At 36.3% G+C, this 26,466-nt stretch overlaps 1 protein-coding gene across 3 annotated transcripts in view; it reads left to right on the top strand.

Annotated features, from left to right (window-relative positions):
• SPATA6 (spermatogenesis associated 6) overlaps window positions 1–26,466 on the top strand; it is a 147,512-nt gene that overhangs the window by 14,737 nt on the left and 106,309 nt on the right. For all 3 annotated transcript variants that reach the window (XR_008294805.1, XM_027059247.2, XM_027059248.2), the window contains exons 2-3: window positions 3,856–3,993; window positions 5,227–5,275. Coding sequence is in view for 2 of the 3 variants with exons in the window: in XM_027059247.2 (XP_026915048.2) it covers window positions 3,856–3,993; window positions 5,227–5,275 (187 nt within the window). In the remaining variant the exon portion in view is untranslated. The remainder of the gene's footprint in view (window positions 1–3,855; window positions 3,994–5,226; window positions 5,276–26,466) is intronic.

The following is a 26,466-nucleotide window of genomic DNA, read 5'->3' as shown; positions in this document are numbered from 1 at the left end:
ATATTTCTGGCCCTTTCTCCTTTCATTCTGTGGATCCTATTATATCTATGTGTTATACTTGATGGTATCCCACAGGTCTCTGAGATTCTGTTCATTTTTATTTTTTCTTTCTGTTCCTCAGGCTGAAGAATCTCAATTGCCATATTTTCAGGTTCACTTATTCTTACTTCTGCTAGCTTCTCTAGTGATTTTTTCCATGTCATGTCATATACTTTCAACTCTAGAATTTCTATTTGGTTCTTTCAAAAAATAATTTCTATTTATTTGTTATTCTTTCTTTGATGAGACATCATTGCTATGTTGCCATACTTGCCTTTAGATTTTTAGACAAGGTTTCCTTTAGCTCTTTGTACATATTTATAATAGATTTAAAGTGTTTGTTTAGTAAGCCCAACTTCTAGGCTTCCTCAAAGACAGTTTCTATTGATTACCTTTTCCTGTGTGTATGGTTTATACTCTTGTTTCTTTGCATGTGATATTTTTTATTGAAAATTGAACATTTTGAGTAATATAATAAGGAACTCTGTAAATCAGACTCCCTATTTCTCGGGTTTGTTGTTTGCTGTTGTTTGCTGTTGCTTTTTGTTTGTTTAGTTACTTTACTGAGTTAAAGTCTGTATTCTTTGTCACGTGTGGCCACCAAAGTCTCTGGTTAGCTTCATGGCTTGCTAATGATGGTATTAAGGATATATATATCCTTAAATGTCTTGAACCAGTAAGTCTCCCAGTCTTTGCTGAGGATCTCTGTGTGCTTGTTGGGGCATGCTTTCAATGTACCACAGGCAATTTACAACTCTGTCTTAGCCTTCATTTCCAACTATCTCAAAGCCTCAAGGTCATCCAGAAGTAAGAGATTAGGGTTTCATCAGGTCATTTCTGCAAATGTGCACAGCCCTGCACATGTGCATGATCTTCTGAATTGCAAAGAATATATTATAGCTTGTCAAAAACAGCCTCCCCCCATACACCCATACACATGATTTTCCAGCTTTGCCTTTTAAGTATTTTGATCAGCTTGCGGTGTGCCTCAATTGGGATCACTGCCTCAGGCATCTGTGGTGTTAAACAATTGCTGCTGATTGTTTTTGACAATTGCCTTAGGGAGAAAGGCTGTTTGAGTAAACTCTAATTCAGGTCAAGTAGAGAATTCCTGTGAATGAGGGTTTCCGGGATACTCTGAGACAGAGCAAATAATGGCAATTCCCTGGAGATGGGACTTTTGGGTAGCACAGAACCTGTTCTCCTCCAGTGTCTGTGGGGTTGCTAGTTTTTATGACTACTCTAATTGTAAGGATTTTGGTTTTCAAGGTTACAGAAGACCTGAGTAGAGGGGGTTGGGAGTAGAATATGTTAACACACCACAATATCACTATTTTAACCAAAATTCATCTATTTGGTTAGTTGACCAAATGCTCTTCATATTTTTGCAAATCTCTGGTTAATTTCTAGAGCTGTAAAAAAGTTGATTTTGACAGTTTTTCATAGTGTTCTCTTTGCTTTTATAGAGGGACTGAATTTTGGAGATATTTGCTCCACCATTCTGAAAGCACTTTTTCTATGTGTGTCTTTAACGTGGTTTTTTTTTTTTTTTTTTTTTTTTTTTTTTTTTTTGCAGACAGCATATTGTGTCTTGCTTTTTTTATCCAATCTGACAATTTCTGCCATTTAATTAGAATGCTTAGAATATTTGCATTCGTATAATTATCCATATGGGTGTTTTAAGTCAACTTCTTTGCTTTTTATTTTCTATTTGTTTTATCTGATTTTCTTTACCCCCACCCCCCTCTATTGCTTTCTTTTTGGGAAGCTACTGGGTGTTCTTTAAAGCATGGCAGAATTTGTAGAATTGTGGATGAGAAAAAGCCATGCCTTCTTGCATATATTACACATTGGAAAAGAGAGTCCGTAGTTTCCAGTAGGACAGTTAGAGCCGGTGCACTACTCAGTAGAAATATAATATGAACCACAAATTTAAGCCAAAGGTGCAATTTAAAAATTTTTACAGCTATATTAAAAAAGTTAAAAGGAGTAGATAAATTAATTTTAACAATAATTTTATTTAAATCAATGTTTTCAAAGTGTTAGTTATTAATGAGATATTTTATGCTGTTTTTATAATGAGTTTTCAAAATCTTTCTGAACAAGTCATCAAAATCTTGTATTTTATACTCATTGTCCATCTCAGTTTGGTCCAGCCACAACTGTAGACATAAGTGGCTAGCAGCTACCATATTGGATAACATGGATTCAGAGGGATTATAACAGGTTTGATTTTAATGAGGCAGAGTAGGAAGTGAAGGTGATGGACAACATTATATTTGCTGAGGACCTTGATTTTAATAGATTTTAATAATCAGTAGGGAATATATCAGAACGGAAATTGGAAAATAGAATAAGAGGGAGATGGAGTATAAATATCTGGCATGGAAAATAATCTTAACTGCTACATACAAAGAGACCTGAAGTCTTGGTCATTTATTCAATGCAGTAATTTGTGTTGAGATGACAGATGTAGTGATTTTCAGCCTAACAATAACTATAGCTGGTATTGGTTGAATGCTCTGTTAGGCACTTTTCTAAGCACTTTTGAAAGTATTGTATTGATTGATTTTCTGTGTCACTTTAAGTAAGTAAATCACCTATACTTTCTTGGGGCTCTGTGGTTATTGTATGTAAAAAATCTGAAGCTATTTGATAATCTCGGAGCTTCTTAATACTGAAAGTCTGTGTTTTGGATACATTGATGAGAAAATAAAATTTCTATCCTCAGGGAATTTATAATTAAATAAAAGAGGTGAGTTGTACCTACTTAATTAAAATGCAGGGAGATAATAATTAGGCCTTAAGAGAACTACAAAATGCTATGAGAATCTAAAACGTATTTATTTGAATATGGTAAATTCATAATAAATGTTTGAATTAGATTGAATTGAATAATGGTAGCTGGTGAGTCCAGAGTTTTGTGTAGGAGACGCAGTTGATGTAAGCCTTGGAAGGTGGTGAGTATAAATGAGGCAGAGATGGAATGGAGTAGTAAGGAGTAGTAATCCAGATAATGGAAGAATGTAAGGTAGGACAGTAATGTGTATGTTTAGAGAACAATAAAAATATACTTTGATTGTATTATTGGGGGATGTTGAGTAATGTTACTATGTGGGTGGGTTGGATTCAAATCTTAGAGAGCCTTTAATATTTCTTTAAGGGTGTGGTTGATCACTGACAGTGAAATATGACTGGGACTGGGGAATCTGTGCTGTGGACTTTTTAGAAACACCATATTTTGTGCCTATACTTTGTGTCAATCATGAGGATAATGAAGTGCAATTTCATGTTTAAAAAATGTATCATTGGACTAGAAATTTATAATTCACTAGCTTTGAAAGTCCGTCATATTGCGTTTGATGAGGGTGTATATGGGCTGCTATTTAGGGTTATACAGGTCATATTTGTGGTTTTTATTGCTATTATTTTTGTCCTCTAGGATAGTGCTTTGTTTCTGCTGAGTCTTAATCCTTTGTGATTAAATGATGCTGAATAAGTTTATGTCAGCATTCAGCATAAAGTGGGTGCCTAAGGCTGACTGTTTAAAACTGTTAGTATCTGTCCCAAGAGCCAGTACACAGAGCTTCAAATGTGGAACAAATAACCAAATGGAGAATCATAGATTTCTCAGAGGGATGGAAGATATAAAGGCATTTCATTTAACTCTGTAAACACGAGAATCTCTTTTAATTTGTGCGTCTTTTTATTGGCTTAGCAGACTAGTGTTTTTATGTAATGCCATGTAAGTTATTTCAGTAGGATAGTTCAGGGAATTCATAAAGCATTTACATCTCTCTATCTAATTTTGTTCAGGTAACTTGTCCAGGAGTGGTGCTGAAAGACAAGGAGGACATCTATCTTAGCATCTGTGTGTTTGGCCAATACAAAAAGACACAATGTGTCCCAGCCAATTTTCCACTGGTCTTCAATGCCAGAATGGTGTTTGAAAAGGTGAGTTCAAGTGACAGATCAAATATTAACAAATAATCAGTGTACTTCCAAATTTTTAATAAAAGCCCTAATTACTAAAAGACAAATTACTACTGACTATATATACTTTGATTTCATTGAAAAGGAGATTTGTAACTTAAATCTGGAAGCTTGAAAAGAAATATGCATTGTATTATTCATGAAATGAGTTGCCTCATTTTCATAATGGATCAGTTTATTTCTAAAATTGTGTTAGTGGGCTCTATGTAAAATAGAGCATCTTGAATATTAAATAATAATTTTCACAACAAAGAGAAAGAGGAGACATTAATAGGTAAAAATAGATTTTATTTTACTTTTGGCTATCTTCTGGTACTTCTTTCTATGAGTTTCTTTTCTGTTTTTCCCTAAAGCTGCTGCTTTTGGTTATTACCAATCATATTCTTCACTTTATTTCCTTCTTTCCTTCTCTACTTTCTTCCTTCCTTCCCTCTCCTCCCCTTCCTTCTTTCCCTGTCCTCCCCTTCCTTCCTTCCTTTTCCTTCTCCTTTCCCTTTTCCTTTTCCTTTTCTGATAATTACCCACTTCCTGCTCTGTTTCATGCACTATTCTAGGCACTGGGTAAACAAGACAAACAGCCTTCCCACCTGGAGCTTTCCCTGTAATAGGAGAAACCGACAATAATGAAGTAAACACAGGAATAGAATAATTTTAGATAGTGATAAGTGTCATGAAAAGAATAAAGGGAGGGTGAGGGAACAGAGAGGAATTGAGGGATTCAGGGGATTATCTGTTTTAAAGGGTGGTCGGAGAAGATGATAACATTTAAGCTGAACTGAATTATGAGACAGTTATCAGTTATTTGAAGGTCTAGTGGAAAAGCGTTCTAAGCAGAGGAATAGCAAATATAAAGACTTCTTGCTGGGAATAAGCTTGATGAGTTGGAGGGGCACCAAGAAGGCCAGTATGACCATGGTGACCAACAGGGGAGGAGTTGAGATGAAGAAGCAGCTCTGGTGAAGTTGGAGAGGGAGAGCCAGCCAGCCATAATGTGTGTTTGTTTGATTGTCAGAGCTTCCATAGTGATTGTGGGAAGCAGAGAGGAAGTGACAGTTCTCAATAATGTCCAAAGTTTCTATGGATGAGAAAGGAATATTTTGGGAAGGAGAGGGGAATTACAAAGACTATTTTATGTGTATGTTCCTTTCACTTCCTCTTCTCCACCCTGCTTCCCTCTGTGTTCTCCCACTGTAGGTGTTCCCTGAAGCAGTAGACCCTGGAGATGTGGTTGCACAGCTTGAATGTAAGTTTATAACTTTTAATTCCTGTTTCTAGGACATTTTAGAATTCTGCTTAATCCTGGGTTAGATAAAAGTTAAAAAAAGAGTCCATGAAGGATTTTAGAAATCTTGAGTTGAGACTTCTAAAACACTTTTTAAATGTTTGTCAGAATATACCTGGAAATAATAAAATGTACACGTGCTGCAGAGTGACTAGGAATTTTTCCTTTTTCTATGTTAGGTGTGTGGAAATCAAAGAGACTTACTTGAACTTTATATTGATTTAGATGATATGAAGTGTTTTTGATGTAAAGATAGTGATTCACATTGTGTGGGGCTTTGCCCTGCAAACAAGCATATGCCTGTAACCTCAATGTATTACAAATTCATAGAGTAAATAATAGAAGATTGAAGTAATGGTAGCTTGAAGTATATATGATTTGTGTTTTATATTGCATCCAATATGTTAATAAATTATTTGAAGTGACATTTTCAAGGCTGTGGATAATAGTAAATTCCTCAAAGTGTTAGGATTCAACTATAAAAAGATACAACTATTTTTGAGAGCAGCAATGCATGTATACATACTTGGGAATAAGTTATTCAAGCTCTGGGTATGAAATGAAAACCTCTGTTATTTATCCTTGTAATTAGAGATCTGGGATCACCAGTTTGGTCTAACATGGAACTGTGGATCAAAACACTGACAAAATTGGGCATCATCAGTGTCACCTGTTCTTCCCCCCTTCATCCATTGGGATGTTAGCTGTGTAGAAACATGGAACCTGGCACCATGCTGGAATCTAGGCATATGGGGAGGAGTAGGGCCAGCTTATTGTCTTATCTTCATGAAACTTACAGTTTAATAATTATTCTCCAGAGAACTCTTTATGGCCAATGTTAACATCTTATTTATTTTTTTTATAGATGTTCTAGTTCTTGATATTCTTTCACTGTGGCAGATTAGCTAGGTGGCAATTTGGTGCCAGTGGGTAAATGCCTTTTTAATATTTCTTGAACATCTTCTTCAGTATCTGGGCAATTGTGTTGTGTATCCTAGAAAATATAAACTCTAGTATTATCTAGTACCATGTGCATATTGTTATACATAAATATGAGGTAGTAATTTCATCATTCTGAAATTGTCTTGTTAAAAACATAATCCTTTCTTTCTATTTAATTTGAAATTTTGGGTCTATAAGAGTACTTATTGGTTTTTAAAAAAATTTTTTTTTCAACGTTTATTTATTTTTGGGACAGAGAGAGACAGAGCATGAACGGGGGAGGGGCAGAGAGAGAGGGAGACACAGAATCGGAAACAGCATTGGTTTTTATTACTTGGAAACTTTCTTGCCTTGCTTTTCCTGATTTGGTTTTTCTCTTAGGTCTCTTTGTACCTTACTGATTCCACTTTTTGGTATCTTTCTCAAACTCATCTTTCTCTTCTCTGTCTTTAAGTATTATTATTCCACTGGCTTTACCTCTCTGATCTCTTTATTTATTCTCTACTTTCTCCTTATATTCTACTCACCTAAGACATGGCTTCATGTATTTCCTATATTCTGATGACTTCCACCTGAGTCTGTCTCTGACCTCCCCTGTGAGCTGTGGCCCCCTTTTTCTTTTACTTTTTTTTGTGTTAGTTTCTCTCAATGCCCAATAACCTTATTAATATGAAAAATTAAAAACATACTAAATGTGCAGTTATTTTTGCTTCCCTTCCCTTATGTTCATCTGTTTTCTATCTTAAATTCCACATATGAGTGAAATCGTATGTTATTTGTCTTTCTCTGACTGACTTATTTTGCTTAGCGTAATACACTCTAGTTCCAACTACGTGGTTGCAAATGGCAAGATTTCATTCTTTTTGATTGCTGAGTAATATTCCATTGTATGTATATATATATATATATATATATATATATATATATATATATATATACCACATCATCCTTATCCATTCATCAGTTGATGGACATTTGGGCTCTTTCCATACTTTGGCTATTGTCAATGGTGCTGCTATGAACATTGGGGTGCATGTGCCCTTCAAATCAGCACTCGTGTAGCCTTTGGATAAATACCTAGTAGTGAAATTCTACTAGGGGTAGAATCGCAGGGTAGTTCTGTTTTTAATTTTTGAGGGAACTTCCATAGCCTCTGTTTTCCAGAGTGGCTGCAGCAGTTTGCATTCCCACCAGCAGTGCAAAAGTGTTCCTCTTTAAAAAAAATTTTTTTTTAATGTTACTTGTATTTGAGAGAGAGAAGAGACAGTGCGTGAGTGGGGGAGGGGCAGAGAGTGATGGAGACAGAATCTGAAGCAGGCTCTAGACTCTGAGCTGTTAGAACAGAGCCTGACACGGGGCTCGAACTCCTGAGCCAAAGTCAGACACTTAGCTGACTGTCACCCATGTGCCCCAAAAGGGCTCTTCTTTCTCTGCATCCTCGCCAACATCTCTTGTTGCCTGAGTTGTTAATTTTAGCCAATGTGACAGGGGTGAGGTGGTATCTCATTGTGGTTTTGATTTGTGTTTCCCTGATGATGAATGGTAGCATTTTTCCATGTGTCTGTTAACCATCTATCTGGGTGGAAAAGTGTCTATTCATGTCTTTTGCCTATTTCTTCACTGGATTGTTTTTTTTTTTTTTGGGTGTTGAATTTGATACGTTCTTTATAGATTTTGGATACTAACCTTTTATCTGATGTGTCATTTGCAAATATCTTCTCCCATTCCATGAGTTGTTTTGTAGTTTTGTTGATTGTTTCTTTTGCTGTGCAGAAGCTTTTTATCTTGATGAGGTCCCAATACTTCATTTTTGCTTTTGTTTTCCTTGCTTCCAGAGACATGTTGAGTAAGAAGTTGCTGCGACCAAGGTCATAGAGGTTGTTGCCAGTTTTCTCCTCTAGGATTTTGATGGTTTCCTATCTTACATTTAGGTCTTTCATCCATTTTGAGTTTATTTTTGTGTATGGTATAAGAAAGTGCGTCCAGATTAATTCTTCTGCATGTCGCTGTCCAGTTTTCCCAGTACCACTTGCTGAAGAGAGTGTTCCATTGGATATTCTTTCCTGCTTTGTCAAAGATTAGTTGGCCATATGTTTGTGGGTCTATTTCTGGGTTTTCTATTCTGTTCCATTGATCCATTTGTCTATTCTTGTGCCAGTACCATACTGTCTTGATTACAGCTTTGTAATACTGCTTGAAGCCCAGAATTCTGATGCTTCCAGCTTTGGTTTTCTTTTTCAATATTGCTTTGGCTATTCAGGGTCTTTGCTGGTTCCATACAAATTTTAGGATTGTTTGTTCTAGCTCTGTGAAGAATGCTGGTGTTATTTTGAGAGAGATTGCATTGAATATGTGGATTGCTTTGGGTAGTGTAGATATTTTAATAATATTGTTCTTCCAATCCATGAGCATGGGAATGTTTTTCCATTTTTTTGTGTCTTCTTCAATTTCTTTCATAAGCTCTATAGTTTTCAGTGTATAGATTTTTCACCTCTTTGGTTAGATTTATACCTAGGTGTTTTATGGTTTTTGGTGCAATTGTAAATGGGATCAATTCCTTGATTTCTCTTTCTGCTGCTTCATTATTGGTGTATAGAAATGCAACCGATTTCTGTAAATTCTGTAAATTATGAAAATTAATTAATTAATTTTCAGGAATAGAATTCAGTGATTCATCACTTACATATAACCACCCAGTGCTCATCCCAACCAGTGTCCTCCTTAATGCTCCTCACCCCTTTAACCTCTACCCCCTCCCAACACCCTAACAGCGACCCTCATTAATGGTTCTCTGTATTTAAGAGTCTCTTATGGTGTGTCTCCCTCTCTACTTTTATATTATTTTTGTTTCCCTGAACATTGATTTTATAGCCTGCTACTTTGCTGAATTCATGTATCAGTCATAGGAGGATTTTGGTGGAGTGTTTTGGGTTTTCCACATAGAGTATCATGTAGTCTGTGAAGAGTGAAAAGTTTGACTTCCTCCTTGCTCTTTGTGACGCCTTTTATTTCTTTGTGTTGTCTGATTGCAGAGGCCAGGACTTCCAACATTATGTTGAATAACAATGGTGAGAGTGGACATCCTTGTTGTGTTCCTTACCTTAGGGGGAAATCTCTCAGTTTTTCCCTATTGAGGATATTATTAGCAGTGGTGCTTTCATATATGACCTTTATGATTTTGAGGTAATGATCCTCTATCCCTACTTTTTTGAAGGTTTTTATCAAGAAAGGATGCTGTATTTTGTCATATGCGTTTTCAGCATCTATTATTGAGACAATCTTGTGATTCTTATCCTTTCTTTTATTAATGTTATGTATCACATTGATTTGTGGATATTGAACCAGCCCTGCATCCTAGGAATAAATCCCACATGATCATGGTGAATAATTCTTTTAATGAATTGCTAGATCTGGTTTGCTAATATCTTATTGAGAATTTTTACATCCATGTTCATCAGGGAAATTGGTCTGTAGTTTTCCTTTTTAGTGAGGTCTTTGTCTGGTTCTGGAGTGAAAGTAATGTTGGCCTCGTAGAATGAGTTTGGAAGTTTTCTTTCCATTTCTATTTTTTGAAACAGTTTCAAAGAATAGGTGTTAACTCCTCTTTAAATGTTTGGTAGAATTCCCCTGGAAAGCCGTCTGGCCCTGGACTCTTGTTTGTCGGGAGATTTTTGATTACTGATTCAATTTCTTTACTGGTTATGGGTCTGTTCAAATTTTCTATTTCTTCCTGTTTCAGTTTTGGTAGTGAACTAGGAATGGTATGTTTCTAGGAATCTATCCATTTCTTCCAGATTTCCCAATTTGTTGGCATGTAATTGCTCATAATATTCTCTTACTATTGTTTGTATTTCTGTGGTGTTGGTTGTGATCTCTCCTCTTTCATTTGTGATTTTATTTATTTGGGTCCTTTTTTTTTTTTTGATCAGTCTGGCTAGGAATTTATTAATATTTTTATATCTTTCAAAGAACCAGCTCCTGGTTTCATTGATCTGTTCTGTTTTGGGTTTTGTTGTTGTTTTTTTTTGATTTTGATATCATTGATATCTGCTCTAATCTTTATTATTTCCCTTCTTCTGTTGGTTTTGGGCTTTATTTGCTGTTCTTTTTCCAGCTCTTTTAGGTGTAAGGTTAGGTTGTGTATTTGAGACCTTTCTTCTTTTTTTTAGGAGGGCCTGGATTGCTGTATACTTCACTCTTATGACCACCTTTGCTGCATCCCAAAGGTTTTGGATTGTCGTATTTTCATTTTCATTGGCTTCCATGAGCTTTTTAATTTCTTCTTTAATTTATTGGTTAACCCATTCATTCTATAGTAGGATATTCTTTAATCTCCAAGTATTCATGGTTTTTCCAAATTTTTTCTTGTCGTTGATTTCGAGTTTCATAGCATTGTGGTCTGAAAATATGCACAGTATGATCTCAGTATTTTTCTACTTGTTGAGGGCTGATTTGTGACCCAGTATGTGATCCCTTCTGGAGAATGTTCCGTGTGCACTTGAGAAGAAGTGTATTCTGATGCTTTAAGATGAAATGTTCTGAATATATCTGTTAAGTACATCTGGTCCATTGTGTCATTCAGAGCCATTGTTTCCTTGTTGATTTTCTGCTTAGATTATCTGTCCATTGCTGTAAGTGGGGTGTTGAAGTCCTCTAGTATTATGGTATTATTATCAATGAGTTTCTTTATGTTTGTGATTAATTGATTTATATTTTTGGGTTTTCCCACGTTGGGGGCATAAATATTTATAATTGTTAGATCTTGGTGGATAGACCCTTTAGTTAAGATATAATGCCCTTCTTCATCTCTTGTAGTCTTCATTTTTAAATCTAGTTGTCTGATATAAGTATGGCTATACCACTTTCCTTTTGACCTTTTGGAATATCAAAGACTTTTTGGTCTTTTGAAAAGACCATGAATACTGTGTTGATAGATGGTTCTCCATCCATTTACTTTCAATCTGAAGGTGTCTGTAGGTCTAAAATGAGTCTCTTGTAAGCAGCATATAGATGGGTCTTGTTTTCTTATCCATTCTGATACCCCGTGTCTTTTGGTTGGAATGTTTAGTCCTTTGAAATTTAGAGTGAGTACTATAAGATATGAATTTAGCACCATTGTGTTGCCTGTAGAGTTGGTGTTTCTGGTGATGTTCTCTGGTTCTTTCTAGTCTTTGTTGCTTTGGTCTTTTTTGTTTTGTTTTGTCTTTTCTCCATTCAAAGGGTCCCCCTTAAAATTTCTTGCAGAGCTGATTCAGTGGTCATGAATTCCCAGTTTTTGGTTTTCTAGGAAACTCTTTATCTCTCCTTCTATTTTGAATAACAGACAGCCTTGCTGGATAAAGAATTCTTGGCCTCATATTTTTTTCTGATTCAGCACATTGAATATATCCTGGCGCTCCTTTCTGGACTGCCAAGTTTCTGTGGATAGGTCTGCTGCTATCCTGATCTGTTTAGGTCCTGATCTGTTTAACTTACAGGTTAAGAACTTTTTTTTTTCCTTGATGCTTTCATAATTCTTTCCTTATCTGTGTAGTTGTGAATTCGACTATGAAAATGCCTTGGTGATCGTTGCTTTTTGTTGAATTTAATGGGAGATCTGTGTGCTTCTTGGATTTTGATGTCTGTGTCCTTCCCCAGATTAGGAAAGTTTTCCACTATAATTTGCTCACATAAACCTTCTGCCCCTTTTTCTCTTTCTTCATCTTCTGGGATTCTCATGATTTGGATGTTATTTCTTTTTAATAAGTCACTAAGTTCTCTAAGTCTTGTATTGTACTCTTTGCCTTTGTTTCCCTATTTTTTTCTGCTTCATTATGCTCCATAATTTTATCTTGTAAATTGCTGTTTATCTTCTAAATTGCTGTTTCGCTGCTCTGCTTCATCCATCCTTGCTGTTGTGGCATTTATTTGAGATTGCATCTTTATAGCATTTTTAATTTCATCCTGATTAGATTTTATTTCTTTTATCTCCACAGGAAGGGATTCTATGCTTTTTTCAACCCCAGCTAGTATTCTTATTATCGTGGTTCTAAATTCCAGTTCAGACATCTTGCTTATATCTGTGTTGATTAAGCCTCTGGTTGTAATTTCTCCCTCTTCTTTTGGAGTGAATTCCTTTGTTTTTCATTTTGGAGGAAGAAAAAAATTAATACATTAAAAACAAAACACAAATTCAAATAAAGGAAGCTATATCCTAGATTTATTTTGGTCTGCTTGTGTAAAGAAGCTGGATAGAATGGAGAAAATAGGGAAACAAAAGAACAAAAAGGTAAAAAAGTTTAAAACTTAAAAAAACTTAGAAAAAATGAATAAGGAAAATGAAATAGAATAAAAATCAAAACAAAAAATAACGTGAAAAAATAATAAAAATAGAAATAAATTTTTCTCTTTCTGTATCCAAGAATAAGGAAGAAAATAAAAAAAAGAAAAAAAACAATTTAAGCAAAAACAGAAGTAAAGATAACGAACAAATAAATGAACCAGCAAACAGAATGAAACCTTAATGAAGTTAAGTTTCTCCTAGAACTGAAACTATGATTCCTTCTATAGTCCATACACTAAGCAGGTGGAGTGTCTTGTGCTGGTCTTGTAGGGGATGTGCTTGGAGGGCGCAGTTGGGTGGGGTTTGGTGTAACGGCTCCAGTCTCCACTAGGCGGTTCTGCTTAGCTTACTGGGGTAGATAAGTACGGCGTGCATGTAAGCTTGCATGTGTGCGGAGGGTGGAAATGGCTTCACCCAATTCCCTAGTCTCTGGCACAGAAACTTCATGCTCTCACTGCCCCATGATCAAGCACCCCTCCTTTGTGTCAGGCCTCCATCCACTCCCCGCGTCTACCCTGCCTGTGTCTCAATTGTCTGCCTGCCAGGTGGCACCTCTCTCCAGTTTTATCTCAGATGGGGTTGTTTCAAAACCCCTCACTTCAGAGACCCTCATGGCTTGGGCCCATGCTGACTCTCTGGGGGAGGGTCTCACTGAGCAATGGCTGGTGCTGGCTTACTCCAGAAAATGTTCATGGGGTCTTGCAGTGGCAGAGGTTCAGAGATTATGGCAAATCACCACACATAGCCGGCATCAGGTTTCACCGCACTCTTGTGTCCTTGTCCCAATACCAGCAAACGTGGTTGCTCTCCAGGGTCTGCTGGGGCCTTTGCTTTTTGGGAGGCTGTATGGCCTCTACCAAATGCACTCCAAGCTGGTGAACTGCTTCTCACCATGTGGCCCACGGGTCCCTCAGAACCCACTACCTGCTCCTGGGGATTCACCCTACTTCCTCACCAGAGCACCACCAGGCACTGAGCTCTGCAACTTCAGACTCTGTGCTCTACTCTTTATAGAATCCAGGTGGTATTGAAACCCACTCCTTTCTTCCTGTCAATGATTTTGGGGAACAGATTTCTTGTTCAGTCCCCTGCATATGTTTTCACTCTTTTCCTCTCTTTCTCTCCAGCTACTTTCAGGGGAGTGCTTTTCTTGCACTATCCCAGAGTGCTGCTCTCTCCCCCTTTCTCTTTCTCTGTCCTCTCTCCACAGGAACAGCTCCCTATAGTCCATGGCTTTTCTCTCCCCCGGTTCACCTCTCTGCACCGCGTACCTGCCGAGTTCCATTGCTCAACTTATGCAGATCGTTGTGTTAATCCTTAGATCAATTTCTAGGTGTTCAAAATGGTTTGGTGCTGATCTGGCTGCGTTTCAAGGATGAGACAAGTTCAGGGTCTCCATGCTGCTCCACCATCTTAACTCCTTTCCCTGATCTGGTAACTTTAATTCCCAGCCCCCAGCTGGCACTGAAGCTTCATGCAGTAGAGGGCCCTGGAGTAAAGTACAGAGGAAAATGGTTTTGCTAACAGGTGCTGGTGTGCTTGTTTATCTTGTGCTGAGCTTGGCTTTTTCCAGCACCAGACTCCTGAGGCCCTTGAAACTTTCCTGGTGCTCTAGTGTTACAGTACAGGGTGGCTGTCAGCAGCTTCCTCTAGCTGTCCCTGTTTGTAATGTGTATTGTTTGTCATTTTGTATTGAAGTGCCTCTGGTTAAACACCTCTGTGAATAACATCCCTGGCACCCTAGTTGAATGATTTCTGGCAAGTTCCTTAGGTAGATTCCTAGTAAGTGAGCAACTTTTCTTCTTTCAGTGAGCAAAGGCTGTTTGCTCTCTAACAAGTTCTGGATCTCAGCACTGGAGAGGAGAGCTTGGGGAGAAAGAACCCTTCATTGGGTCCTCTGAGCCTCAGGAATAATGACTGTTTCTTTTATCTGTCATTCCTATGTTCTTTTTTTAAAAATGTTTTAAATGTTTTCATTTTATTTTTGAGAGAGAGAGAGACAGTTTGAGCAGAGAGGGAGGGGAGGGGCAGAGAGAGAGAGAGACGGAGACACAGAATCTGAAATAGGCTCCAGGCTCTGAGCTGTCAGCACAGGTCATGACCTGAGCCAAAGTTGGACGCTTAACCAACAGAGCCACCCAGGCGCCCTATTCCTAAGTTCTTTTAAGTTCTCTTTACATCTTTATAGCTATATAATCCCTCATTATTTTAATTCCCATTATAGTTAATAGTTCTTTATATTAATTATCCTTGTGTGGTTTCTCTCTCATAATTGGACCCATATTGATATATTTATTTTGAAGCTCTGTTTTAATTGTTTGTACATTCATAATCATTATATTTTTGACTCTTCACCTCATTTATGGTAGTAAAATTCATGGTAGCAAAATTACAGTAGCTTCAGGCCTCATATCTTCCTATGATATTCTTAAGAATAGGAGGTCTGTGTTCTGTAATTTTCATCAAGTTTTGAGATTTATTCTAATGACAGTTGGGTGGGGAAATACAATATGCTGTTTACTTAACTCACACATGTACTTTGGTTCAAGTGGTACATGTGTAACCTTTCTAAAAGCCACATAGGTCTCTAATGGAAGGGGAAAGGAGGGGAAAGCTGTAGAGACTTCTCATAGGTGTCCCTACAGTGAGCCTCCACAGTGCCAAGCCTTTAAACTTAAACACAGAATGATGGTAGAAATGGTAGAAACAGATCCTTTAAATAAGATATAAAATTGAATCCACAGAAGTAAAGTAGACTTTTTGTCAATGGAAGCAAAGAGAAGAACTTCAAGTAATGAATTGAATTGAAACGATTGAAACAACTGTGGACTGTTCTAGAATTTCCACTTACCAGTAGTATTCTACTTTTGGGATTGTGAGTCACATATATCATTTTCCATTGTGTAACATATAAAACTAACATGTACTTGTTTGTCTAAAATCCAGTATTTGTTAATTAAGATTATGTCATCTAAGAGCAAATTGAGCATGGTCAAAATGCCCAGGGAGATCCAAGGACCCCCTTAACTGGACAGTCTGATAAATGGCCAGATCCATGAGTAACTCAGTTAAGATGCTTAGAACAGTTTTGGGCACACACTAAACACTTAAAATGTCACTTGTTTATTATTGTTGATGGTGTGTTGTTATCATTACTAGTGTTATTACTAGGGAATTTACCAATTCCATTTCACACCATATCTGCATTTCTAAGGAAACACCAGAGGTCCAGAATCACCTATGGTCTAGGGAAATATATGATATATAAAATGACATTAAGTGTCAATGGTATTAAAACCCATAATAAGGTAATTTTATATTCATAGAGAAGACGTTCTCTTTAGGGAAACTATTCTAATTCTGGAATTTACCAGAATTAACTGATTGATGGCTGAAACTGTACCCTCGCAACCATTTTTAGGCAAGAAATGACTGAAAAATTTTCTACTTCATAGACTTCTTTATTGAAACTATGGATTTTCATCCTTTCTCAGTGAAGTTTTACAGATTCTCTTCTACACGCGCGAGGGCACACACACACACACACACACACACACAGTATATCCTGTCTGAAAAGATCCTCTTACATATAAACATATTGCTTGCTCCCTCACTTCTTTCCAGTCACTGCTGAAATTTATCATCATAATAAGAGGCCTTTTCTTACCAAAGTATCTAAAATAGCACCTTTTGCTATGTACCTATCCCATTATCTTTAGAGTTATTATATACCCAGGATATTTTGAGTAAAAGAATATGCTTTTAATAGTTCCACCAAGACAACAGGTATTTGCATAGGGCAAATAGGAATGAATGGTCCTCCTGTTTTTCTTTCTAGCACTGATATATTATTTCTTTTTTCTTTTTTCTTTCAACAGAGTGGCAGTTTCATAAGAGTAGAGATTTTTTTTCTGTTTTGTTTACCGCCATATCTCTGATGCATATGGCAACACCTGGCACATACTAGGTATCTGATAGTTGGGAGTTAATAAAATATCATAATGCATTATATAACTGCCTCATTACTATTTTTATGACTGTTGGAACTATCCAATTGAGAGATAGCTATTTGTAGTGTTATAATCCTTTGGTTAGGAAATGTATTTTGTATTTAAAAATTTATAATTAATACCTTCTCTGACCTCATTCCCTTCAACACTTGGATACAGAACAGATACGATTTTTATTTATATTGTAGTGGATTAGTAGTTGTCCATATTGTTTTCTCTTGCCTGTAGAGAAGTATTGCAGTTTCATTACAGCTCCTGCTTTTCAAGCTCCTGGGAATTAGTGCTTACCTGGTGTCTGGGGTATTGAAAATGCTTTCAGGTGAAGATTTAAAGGCTGAGAATATATCCTTCAAAGGCTATGAATGGGAGTGTCCCTGCCTCAATCCTCAAGGAGGCTTGTAAGACTCAGGATTCATATTTTAAATCCATAGTGACAAATGCCTTCCACCAGTTCATCTTTGTAGTTAGGGGAGGTAAATAGGCATTCAGAGGATATTATTATAGTAATTGTTCTTGCTGGTGCAGAGGCTAACAGCATTCTGGCACTCTCAAGGTATTTACTGTAGCTTTTGATTTGCTATATGTGAGTAGTATTTCTGCAGTGTTGCAGTGCTTTTACTTCGTAGCTCACGCTAAAAGTGCATGTGAAGATGAGAATTTTTATAGAGGAATGAGGAAATTTGTCTTTATTTAGTTACAAGATAAAGGGCATCTATGAATTGAGGTTAATTATGCTACATGTTTCAGTACATGTAATTACATTAACTTGCTATTTGGTTTTTTAGCAGCATTACTTAACTTTCCCTTTAATAATTTAAGGTCTCTCTTCCTGAAGTATTTTTGCCAAAATATACTTTTTAAGTATAAAAGAATAGAAAATTGTTTATAGAAACTAGCAAGTAGCTTTTCTCAGTAAATGTTAATCTAGGTTCTTATGATAAAATATAAATCAAACAAACCCAGTTACTTTTTAGGCCATGTCTTTACAGCTGAGGAGTTGCAGTAACAGTGCCACCTGGATGGTTTATTTCATTATTTCACTTTGTGTGGCAGTTATTCATGGAGTCAATGGTAGATTCACAAGGTATCTAGTATGTTGACATAAATCTTAGATTTGTTTTCTATTTAAACCCTTTGTTTTTAAACTTTATACTCCTTCCAAGATCATTTTTACTTCTGATACCGTTGATATCTTTAGGGAACCAATTGGAATTACTCTGTTAACAGCTGCATTTGTTTTCCTTTCTTCACTGGAAATGGTTCACAGAAATAATAACTGACCATGCTAAATACCCATGCGATATTTTCATGAATGTATTATTGGCCATTTTCTGCTTACATGTTTGGCCCATTCCAGAATGATTCTGGCTAGTGTGGGGTACTTTTTTTTTTTTTTTACTTAGATGAAAGAGTGATTCCTTCCTTGGCTGTTTTTTTTTTTTTTTTTAAAGTAGGCTTCCCATGGAGCCCAATGTGGGGCTTAAACTCATGACCCTGAGATCAAGACCTGAGCTGAGATCAAGAATTGGACGCTTAACCAACTGAGCCACTCAGGCACCCCTTTCCTTGACTTTACTTTTAACCTTTTACTTTTCTTTGTGAAATGCTTTTTATTTTTAATTGTGTTATTTATTTGAAAAGAAAGTGTAACTTCTTTTTCTTTCAAATTTGCAAATACTGAGTTTACACTGTCAAAACAAGGCAAGTTCTTTGAAATGGAAGGGGTATTATGCACATATAGCATATTATGCACATATACAATTAATTTTATTGTTTGCTAGGACTTGCTCTCAGACAAGATGTATACATACATACATATACATGCATATATATACATATGTAAATACATGCATATATGTAACTATTAATGTGATATCTTTTTAAATTTGATTTTTACTTACATTGAAATTATTTTAATTGGTTATATAATTGTTATTTTTTTCTTTAATATTGGAATTACATATAGTCTACAAAACTTATTCCCAAAACAGTGATCTTGTAACATCCCTCTCTTCCATCATTTCTGACTCCCCAAGGAGCTAGGTTATTATTATTATTTTTTATTGTTTTTCTTTGTACTCACCTACATATCTCTAACATACTTATATTGCATTCGAAACATTTTGATTTTTTTCAGTTTTAGACATTATCTCTACTTTTCCTTATGGAATATGAGGATGTAAGTACTTTTCATATATTCTCTGCTTGCCCTGAAAACATATATATGCCCTTTTTCTGTCTTTCTCTCCTCTTAATAGAGTTATAATCACAATTTTGTTTTGTATATTATGACCATGTAAAAAGTATTTTTAGCTGAATCATGTGGTGAATATATTACAGTTACTTTTCTTGGCAAGAATTCTGTTTTCACTTGAATTTAATATTTCCTTTACTTTGCTTAGTTTTGTAGTTTATTTTAGTTTTTGCTTAACTTAACCCAGTTCTTCCTCAGATATTTAAATCATTTTCTTAAAGTTTAATGTTATTTCACTTGTCTTTTTTTTTTTGCCTAAATACCTAAAATATTTTTTATTTATCCTTAAAGTCTAGTAGTTTTACTAGAATATATCCTGAAGTTGTTTCTTACTCTTTTTTTTTTTTCTTTTGAGAGAAAGAGGGCACAAGTGAGTGAGAGAGAGAATGCCAGGAGGGGCAGAGAGAGGGAGAGAGGGAGAGAAAAGCAGGACTCTCCAGAAGCAGGGCTCATGTTTTTACCTGAAGTGGGGCTTGTGTTCATCCAAAGAGGGACGGACTCATGCTTACCCAAGGTGGGGCTCAAACTCACAAACTGTGAGATCATGACCTGAGCTGAAGTCAGATGCTTAACGACTGAGCCACCCAGATACTTGCTATTCTTAAGTACAGTGTGTGTTTCTTATTTGTAGTTTCTAATCCATTTTCATTCCTGTGAAGTTTCCTGAATAATGCTATTATTGTATGTTGGATATTTTTGTCTGTTTAGTATTTGTTATTTTCTCTCATTAAAAATATTTTTTGGTTTCCTTTTGATTAAAAAAATCTCCTTTTATTTCTTTTAAGGTATTTTCTGTTGTTTTAGTTTAATCTTCATTTCTGAAATGACTTTCCCTATTTCTGCTTCTTTCCTGAGTTATACCATCTCACTTTTTTGTTTCTGATTTTGTTTTGATTTAGTTAGTTCTTCAATACCTTGTATTACTTTAAAATTTTTCAAGTAGTAGATTATAATTATGATCTGTTTTTGAAATATCTTTTTGGCTACTTTCATTGTATGAATTTTTTTCTTTTCTCACTCTTATTTTTTTATATAAGAACCTGGTGTACATCTGACCTTTAACCTTTTCTTTACTTATTCTTTTAAAAAAATTTATTTTAAGTTTATTTTTGAGAGAGAGAGAGACAGAGACAGACCATGAGCAGGGGAGGGGTACAGAGAGAGAGGGAGACAGAGAATCCAAAGCAGGCTCCAGGCTCTGAGCTATTAGCTCAGAGCCTGACACGGGGCTTGAACCCACAAACAGTGAGATCATGACCTGAGCCAAAGTCTGATGGTTAACTGACTGAACCACCCAGGTGCCCCAACTCATTCTTTATTTTTTTTTTAAGTTTATTTATTTTGAGAGAGAGAGAGACAGAGAGAGAGTGGAGGAAGGGCAGAGAGAGAGGGAGAGAGAGAATCTTAAGAAGGCTCTATCTGTTGGTGCAGGGCCTGACACTGGGCTGTAACTCACAAACTGAGATCATGACCTGAGCTGAAACCAAGAGTCAGATTCTTAATCAACTGAGCTACCCAGGCACCCCTCTTTGCTCATTATTAATTGAATTTAGTTTTTTCCTAAATGTTTAGAAGGAAGCATGATTGAAGAAAACTTTTTAGGCTCACTGAGCTTCCTTTTATAGTGTTTAGCATACATATATGGTGGCTTGCCTTCTGGGATTTTCTGCCTTTGTTCCATTCTACTTTTTTCTGGTTTCTCTTTTCTATTTTTTAAAAATCCTGTTTAATTTGTATTCTCTTCTCTATAGTTTTTCCTGGTTTCTTGGGCTCTGTTCTGCCTGGGAACCCTGGATGGTCAGTTTCTATAGTTCTTACAGGTCACCAGACTACCACCTTTGGAACTTCACTTAAATCTTTTGAATTACATGCTATTGGAATGGGCAGACCTTCTCCCAGTTTCAGCTGCCTTTCTCAAATTGATCTGTGCCTCCTAGTGAGTACTGTTGGCTGTTTTGGAGTTCTCTTCCCAGGTCATTCGATAGCCCCTTCATTCCTTCTGTTTCTTCCTGCGTGGATGCTGGTACCATAGGTTTTGTGACTGTGAGTTGTTTGTCACCATATGTTTTATTTTGGGGTTTGTAGGGATATCTTATCCCCTTATTTTATTATAGATGTTGTCCATAGGTTTATGGTTTTGCTATTTAATTGCTATGTCTGTTTTTAAGGGGAGATCTGGGGAGATAAACTCTGCTGTTTCTACTTTTATTTTCTATTTTGTGATTTTGCTTGTCTTTCGTGTTAGAGGATGCCATCAAATTATTGGCCATCTGTTCATATTTAAAATTTTGTTAATGTTTATTTATTTTTGAGAGACAGAGAGAGTGAGTGTGTGTGTGTGTGTGTGTGTGTGTGTGTGTGTGTGCGTGTGTGTGTGCGCGCGCGGAGGAGGGGCAGATAGAGAGGGAGACACAGAATCTGAAACAGGCTCCAGGCTCCAAGCTATTAGCACAGAGCCCGACGTGGGACTTGAAGTCACGAACCGCGAGATCATGACCTGAGCTGAAGTCGGACACTTAACTGACTGAGCCACCCAGGTGCCCCCATCTGTTCATATTTAATAGCAGAACACTAAAATGCTTTTAGAAATTATGTGCCAGAGGTGCCTGACACTACTAATTACTAAATCTATTGGGGATTCCTCTTGGATAGAAATTGTCAGTATGGACTTTTTTGTAGGGTGGTTTCTCTGGGCCATCTTACTGAAAAGCTTAGGATGTCAGCATCTTTTTATGTATTTTGACTTCGGCAGATCATATTCAGTAGAAAAATCAGTCCCATCTTTCTCGTAGAGGTTATAAACTTGGCTACTACTGATTTTAGAACCTTGTGGAAGAAGAAGCTGTGGTAAAGTATCAGTATGTAGCCCAGACTCTTAATCTCCCTGTTTTCATATAGTACCCCTGCTGTCAACCGTACCTACTATTTCCATTCCAAGGACAACAGTGACAAAGATGAAGATTACTATACCTCCTTCTTCTCCTCCTTTTCCCTCCCTTCTCAGCGGCCCCCGCCCCCACCCCCCTGCTTCTCCCTGTCCCACCTCCTTCAGAGAATGAACTTCCAACCACCTGCCTGGGTATGGGGAAAGGCAGTTTCCTAGCAATGTAAACTGGAGGGAGGATCTGGGGTTTGACTGCTTCTTAAATTTTCAACTGCTCTGGCTTTTAGCCCCATTGATTTCTGTCATTTGCAGAGGTAGCTGGCACTACCAATCACTAAACCTGTTAGGAATTCGAATACAAAAGGGGTTGCTCCTAAGCTTTCTGGTCTATTGGCTTAAGACCCTTTTTCCTGTTAACTAAGTTACCATTTCTGTTCAAATTGTTTCCTCTCAGGTTTTGCAATTGGGAGTGTGTGTGTGTGTGTGTGTGTGTGTGTGTGTGTTTAATTATTTGTTCTTTTAGTGAGAGTTCGGAAGGTGACCATAGCTAATGCATATTTAACCTACCATTTAACTCAAGTATTTGTTTATACTCATTGAAATATATCAGTGTGAACACCTATGTAACTAAAGCCTAGGTCAAGAAATAGAACACCTTGCTAGAACTTCAGAAAGCCGCCCATACCCTCTTCTAATCACTGTTTCCTCTCTGTTCCACAAAAGAATTTCCCTTTTAATGTCTAATGTTGTAATTTAGCTTTGCCTATTTTTGAACACTAAATAAATGGAATCATACTGTGCAAAATCTTTTGTGCCTGACTTTTTTTTTCAGCATTTTGCTGGAGATATTTGCCTTGTGTTGTTGTGAGTAACTAATCCATTCATCCTTATTGCTGTGTAGTATTTCATTATGCAACTATACTCCAGTTTATTTATTCTGTTATTTATGGACATCGATAGACATTTAGGTTGTTTATAGTTTTTGCTATTATGAATAATGTTGCTCTGAACATTCCTGATTATATGACTTGATGCTCATGAGCAACCATTCCTATTGGGTAGATACATAGAAATGAAATTGCTAAGTGTTAGGGTCAGCATGAATAGGCAAAGCAAACAGTTTCCAGTGTTGCTCTACCAATATGTATTCTGCCATTGAAAGTTTTATTCTCTACATCCTTCCCAACTCCTGGGATAGCTGGATTTTTAAAAATTTTATCATTATGATGGGTGAATAATGCTTTTATTTGGTTTTTCCCTGAAGACAAATGAAGTAGACTAAGAATTCATACGTTTATCAATCTTTCGGGACATCTTTTTATAATGGGTGTGAAATGTTTGTCTTTTGCTCAATTCTGTATCAGGTTGTTACTTTCTTATTCATTTGTATGAATTTTCTATATTTTCTAGTTACAAACTCTCTGTCAATTATATGTGTTGCAAATATCTTCTCCCATTCTGTGGCTTGCATTTTTCATCTATTAGTGGTTCTTGTGCTTATGATGAGCAAGTTATTTTTAATATAGTCTAATTTAATAATGTAGTTTGATTTATTAATCTTTTTCTTTATGCTTAGCGCTAATTTTGGTCATGTTTAAGAATTCTTTCCCTGCCCCAAGTTATGAAGATACTCTTTTATATAATCTAAAAGCCTTATTTCTTTAATTTTTATATTTAGATTTATGGTCCACCTGGATTTTATTTTTATATATGGTATGAAATAAGGATAAAATTTCATTTTTTATGTATATCTGTGTGTGCAATGCTATTTGGTGGAAAGACTTTCCTTATTATAATCAGTCTGTAATGTTACTTTGTCATAAGTTAAGTGCCTACATATATGTGAATTTTTTTCTAGTCTCTCTTCTGTGTCATGGGTCTGTTTGTCCATTCTTTTTAAAAAAAAAATTTTTTTTTAACGTTTATTCATTTTTTGAGAGACAGAGAGGGACAGAGTGCAAGCAGGGGTGGGGCAGAGAGAGAGGGAGACACAGAATCTGAAGTAGGCTCCAGGCTCTGAGCTGTCAGCACAGAGCCCGACGTGGGGCTCGAACTTAGGAACCGCGAGATCATGACCTGAGCTGAAGTTGGACACTTAACTGACTGAGCCACCCAGGCACCCCGTTTGTTCATTCTTGCATAAATACTATACTTTCTTAATTACTGTAACTTCAGTTTTTATATCTGGTAGTTTGAGCCCTCCAGATTTATTTCTTTTGGAAATTGTCTTAGCTATTTTTTGTGTCAAAAGTGTCTAATGTATAATTTTAACCCTGTGTACTCATCATTGATTAGTCACTTTTGTGTATATCCGTAATCACCATTCACCAAGACATAGAGTGTTTCCATTGCTCAGAAAGGTTTCCTTGTGTCTCTACCAGTCAATACTCCCCTCAAGATAATCACTATTCTGACTTTTATCAACATTGATTACTTTTGTCTATTCTTGACCTTCATGTAAATTAAATCATAGAATAAGTATTCATTTGAGTATGGCTCATGTCTGTCAGAAGCACCTGTGTTGTTGTATCTCAGTAAACCATTCTTTTTTTATTGCTCTTTGGTATTCCATTATATGAATATACTATAATTTATTTACTTCCCTGTTGATGAGGATTGTTTTTAGCCTTGGATTATTATCAATAAAACGACTATGGATATTTTTATAAGTATCTTTTGGTAATTGTATATACTCAGTTCTCTTGGTATATTCTTAGTGGTGGAATTTCTGGGTCATAGAGTGCATGTATAATTAGCTTTAGTTAATAGTGCTTAACATTTCCCCCCAAATAATTGTAACCATTCTTTGTTGTTTCAGGATATTGAACATTTTATGCAAAAAATTGCAGAAATAATTGGGGGCATGGAATTATGCTCTCGTTCTCCAGATAGGTTTTGTTTGTTTTTATTTGCCTGTTCCAGGCTGCTAGAACACTAGCAATCCTTGATCATGTCAGTCTAATGTTACAGATTAAGGTGATTTGAAGCCAGATTTCAGTTCTTGTAAAAGCCAGGTTATTTACAGTTCATCTCTATTCCCGGGCTCTTTCAGGGGACTATCTAAAGTGTGGAGAATTTATGAATATCTCTCCTTCTGGGTAGGCCCTGAAGTCATATTTTGCTTCTAGGTCTGTGAGATCATAAAAACCTCAGCTAAATTTATCAATCCTTCATTTGTCTTTCCTGAAATTAGCAGATGCCCCTAGAGAGAAAACAGCTCCAATGTCTGATTCATCTTCCTGGCTTTTTCTTCTTCAGGATTCTAAACTCTAATTCTAAACTGTTTTATTTGCTTCTCTGTGCCTGCAAGCAGATTTTTAAAAATCATTTGACCAGATTTTTAAAATGTTCCTAGTAGGATGATTGGTGTGCTTGGTATATATTGTCATTATCTGAAGTAGAAGTCTGTTCCCCATTAATATTCTTTCTACCCTCATCTTGTCTCTGTGTAGTCTCCCATTCCTTTTTCCCTTCATTATGTCTGTTTATTCTAAGTATCTATTATTTGGTTGATATTGCATGGTTAATTATCACAGATTTGTGTAATCCATATTTTCATTTGATATACACATATTCATATTCCTACATGTTTAGTTTTGTAAGTGAACTTAGAATCATGTTTCAGGTCTAAAATAAATCTCTTTGAATTTTAATTTCAATTATATTTTGGGGGAATTGGCATTTTTACGTTATTCATTCTTCCCACTTAGATATGCAATGTATATTGACTTTTTAAACTTATGTTTTCCTTGTGTATAATATTAAGGTTTTGGGGGTATGTGTGTATGTACTTGCCATACATTTCTTGTATTTCTAACTGGTTATATACTATGTGACTTTGGGGAATAAGGCTCTTCACCCACTTTTCTTTCTTTTTTTCGTGTGTGTGTGTGTGTGTGTGTGTGTGTGTGTGTGGTTGATATACAGGAAAGTGACCAAAAAATGTGTATCTTGTATCCAGTCATTTTTTTCAATATTTATTTATTTTGAGAAAGAGAGAGAGAGAGAGAGTGAGGGAGAGGGGCAGAGAGAGAGGGAGAGAGAGAATGCCAAGTAGGCTGCATGCTGTCAGTGCAGAGCTTGACGCGGGGTTCAGTCCCACCCACTGTGAGATCATGACCTGAGCTGAAACCAAAAGTTGGACGCTCAACCAACTGAGCCACCCAGGCATCCCAAGGACTTTTAAAATTCAGTAATAAAATAACATTAATTTAAAAATGGGCCAAAGACCTTAACAGATACTTCACCAAAGAAGATATAAAGATGACAAATAAGCATATGGAAATATGCTCCACATCATATGTCTTTGGGGAAATTCAAATTAAAACAAGTTATCACCAAAATCCTAGAATGGCCAAAATCCAAAACACTGACAGCACCAAATGTTGGTGGGGATACTGAGCAACAAGAACTCTTCTTATATACTGCTGGTGGGAATGCATAATGGAACAGCAATTTAGAAGACAGTCTGGCAGTTTATTACAAAACTAAACACAGTCTTAACATACAATCCAGCAGCTACTCCTTTTGGTATTTACCCAAAGGAGTTGAAAACTTATGTCCACATAAAAACCTGCACAAGGTTTTGTTTGTTTGTTTGTTTTTAATTTTAGTCAGTTAATATACAGTACAGTATTGGTTTCAGGAGTACAGTTCAGTGATTTGTCACTTTATACAACACACAGTGCTCGTCACATTAAGTATCCTCTTTAACAGCCATCACCCATCTAGCTTGTCCCC

Source organism: Acinonyx jubatus, chromosome C1 (assembly GCF_027475565.1).
Source record: "Acinonyx jubatus isolate Ajub_Pintada_27869175 chromosome C1, VMU_Ajub_asm_v1.0, whole genome shotgun sequence".
NCBI lineage: Eukaryota > Metazoa > Chordata > Mammalia > Carnivora > Felidae > Acinonyx > Acinonyx jubatus.
This window is presented reverse-complemented; position numbering and strand designations above follow the sequence as displayed.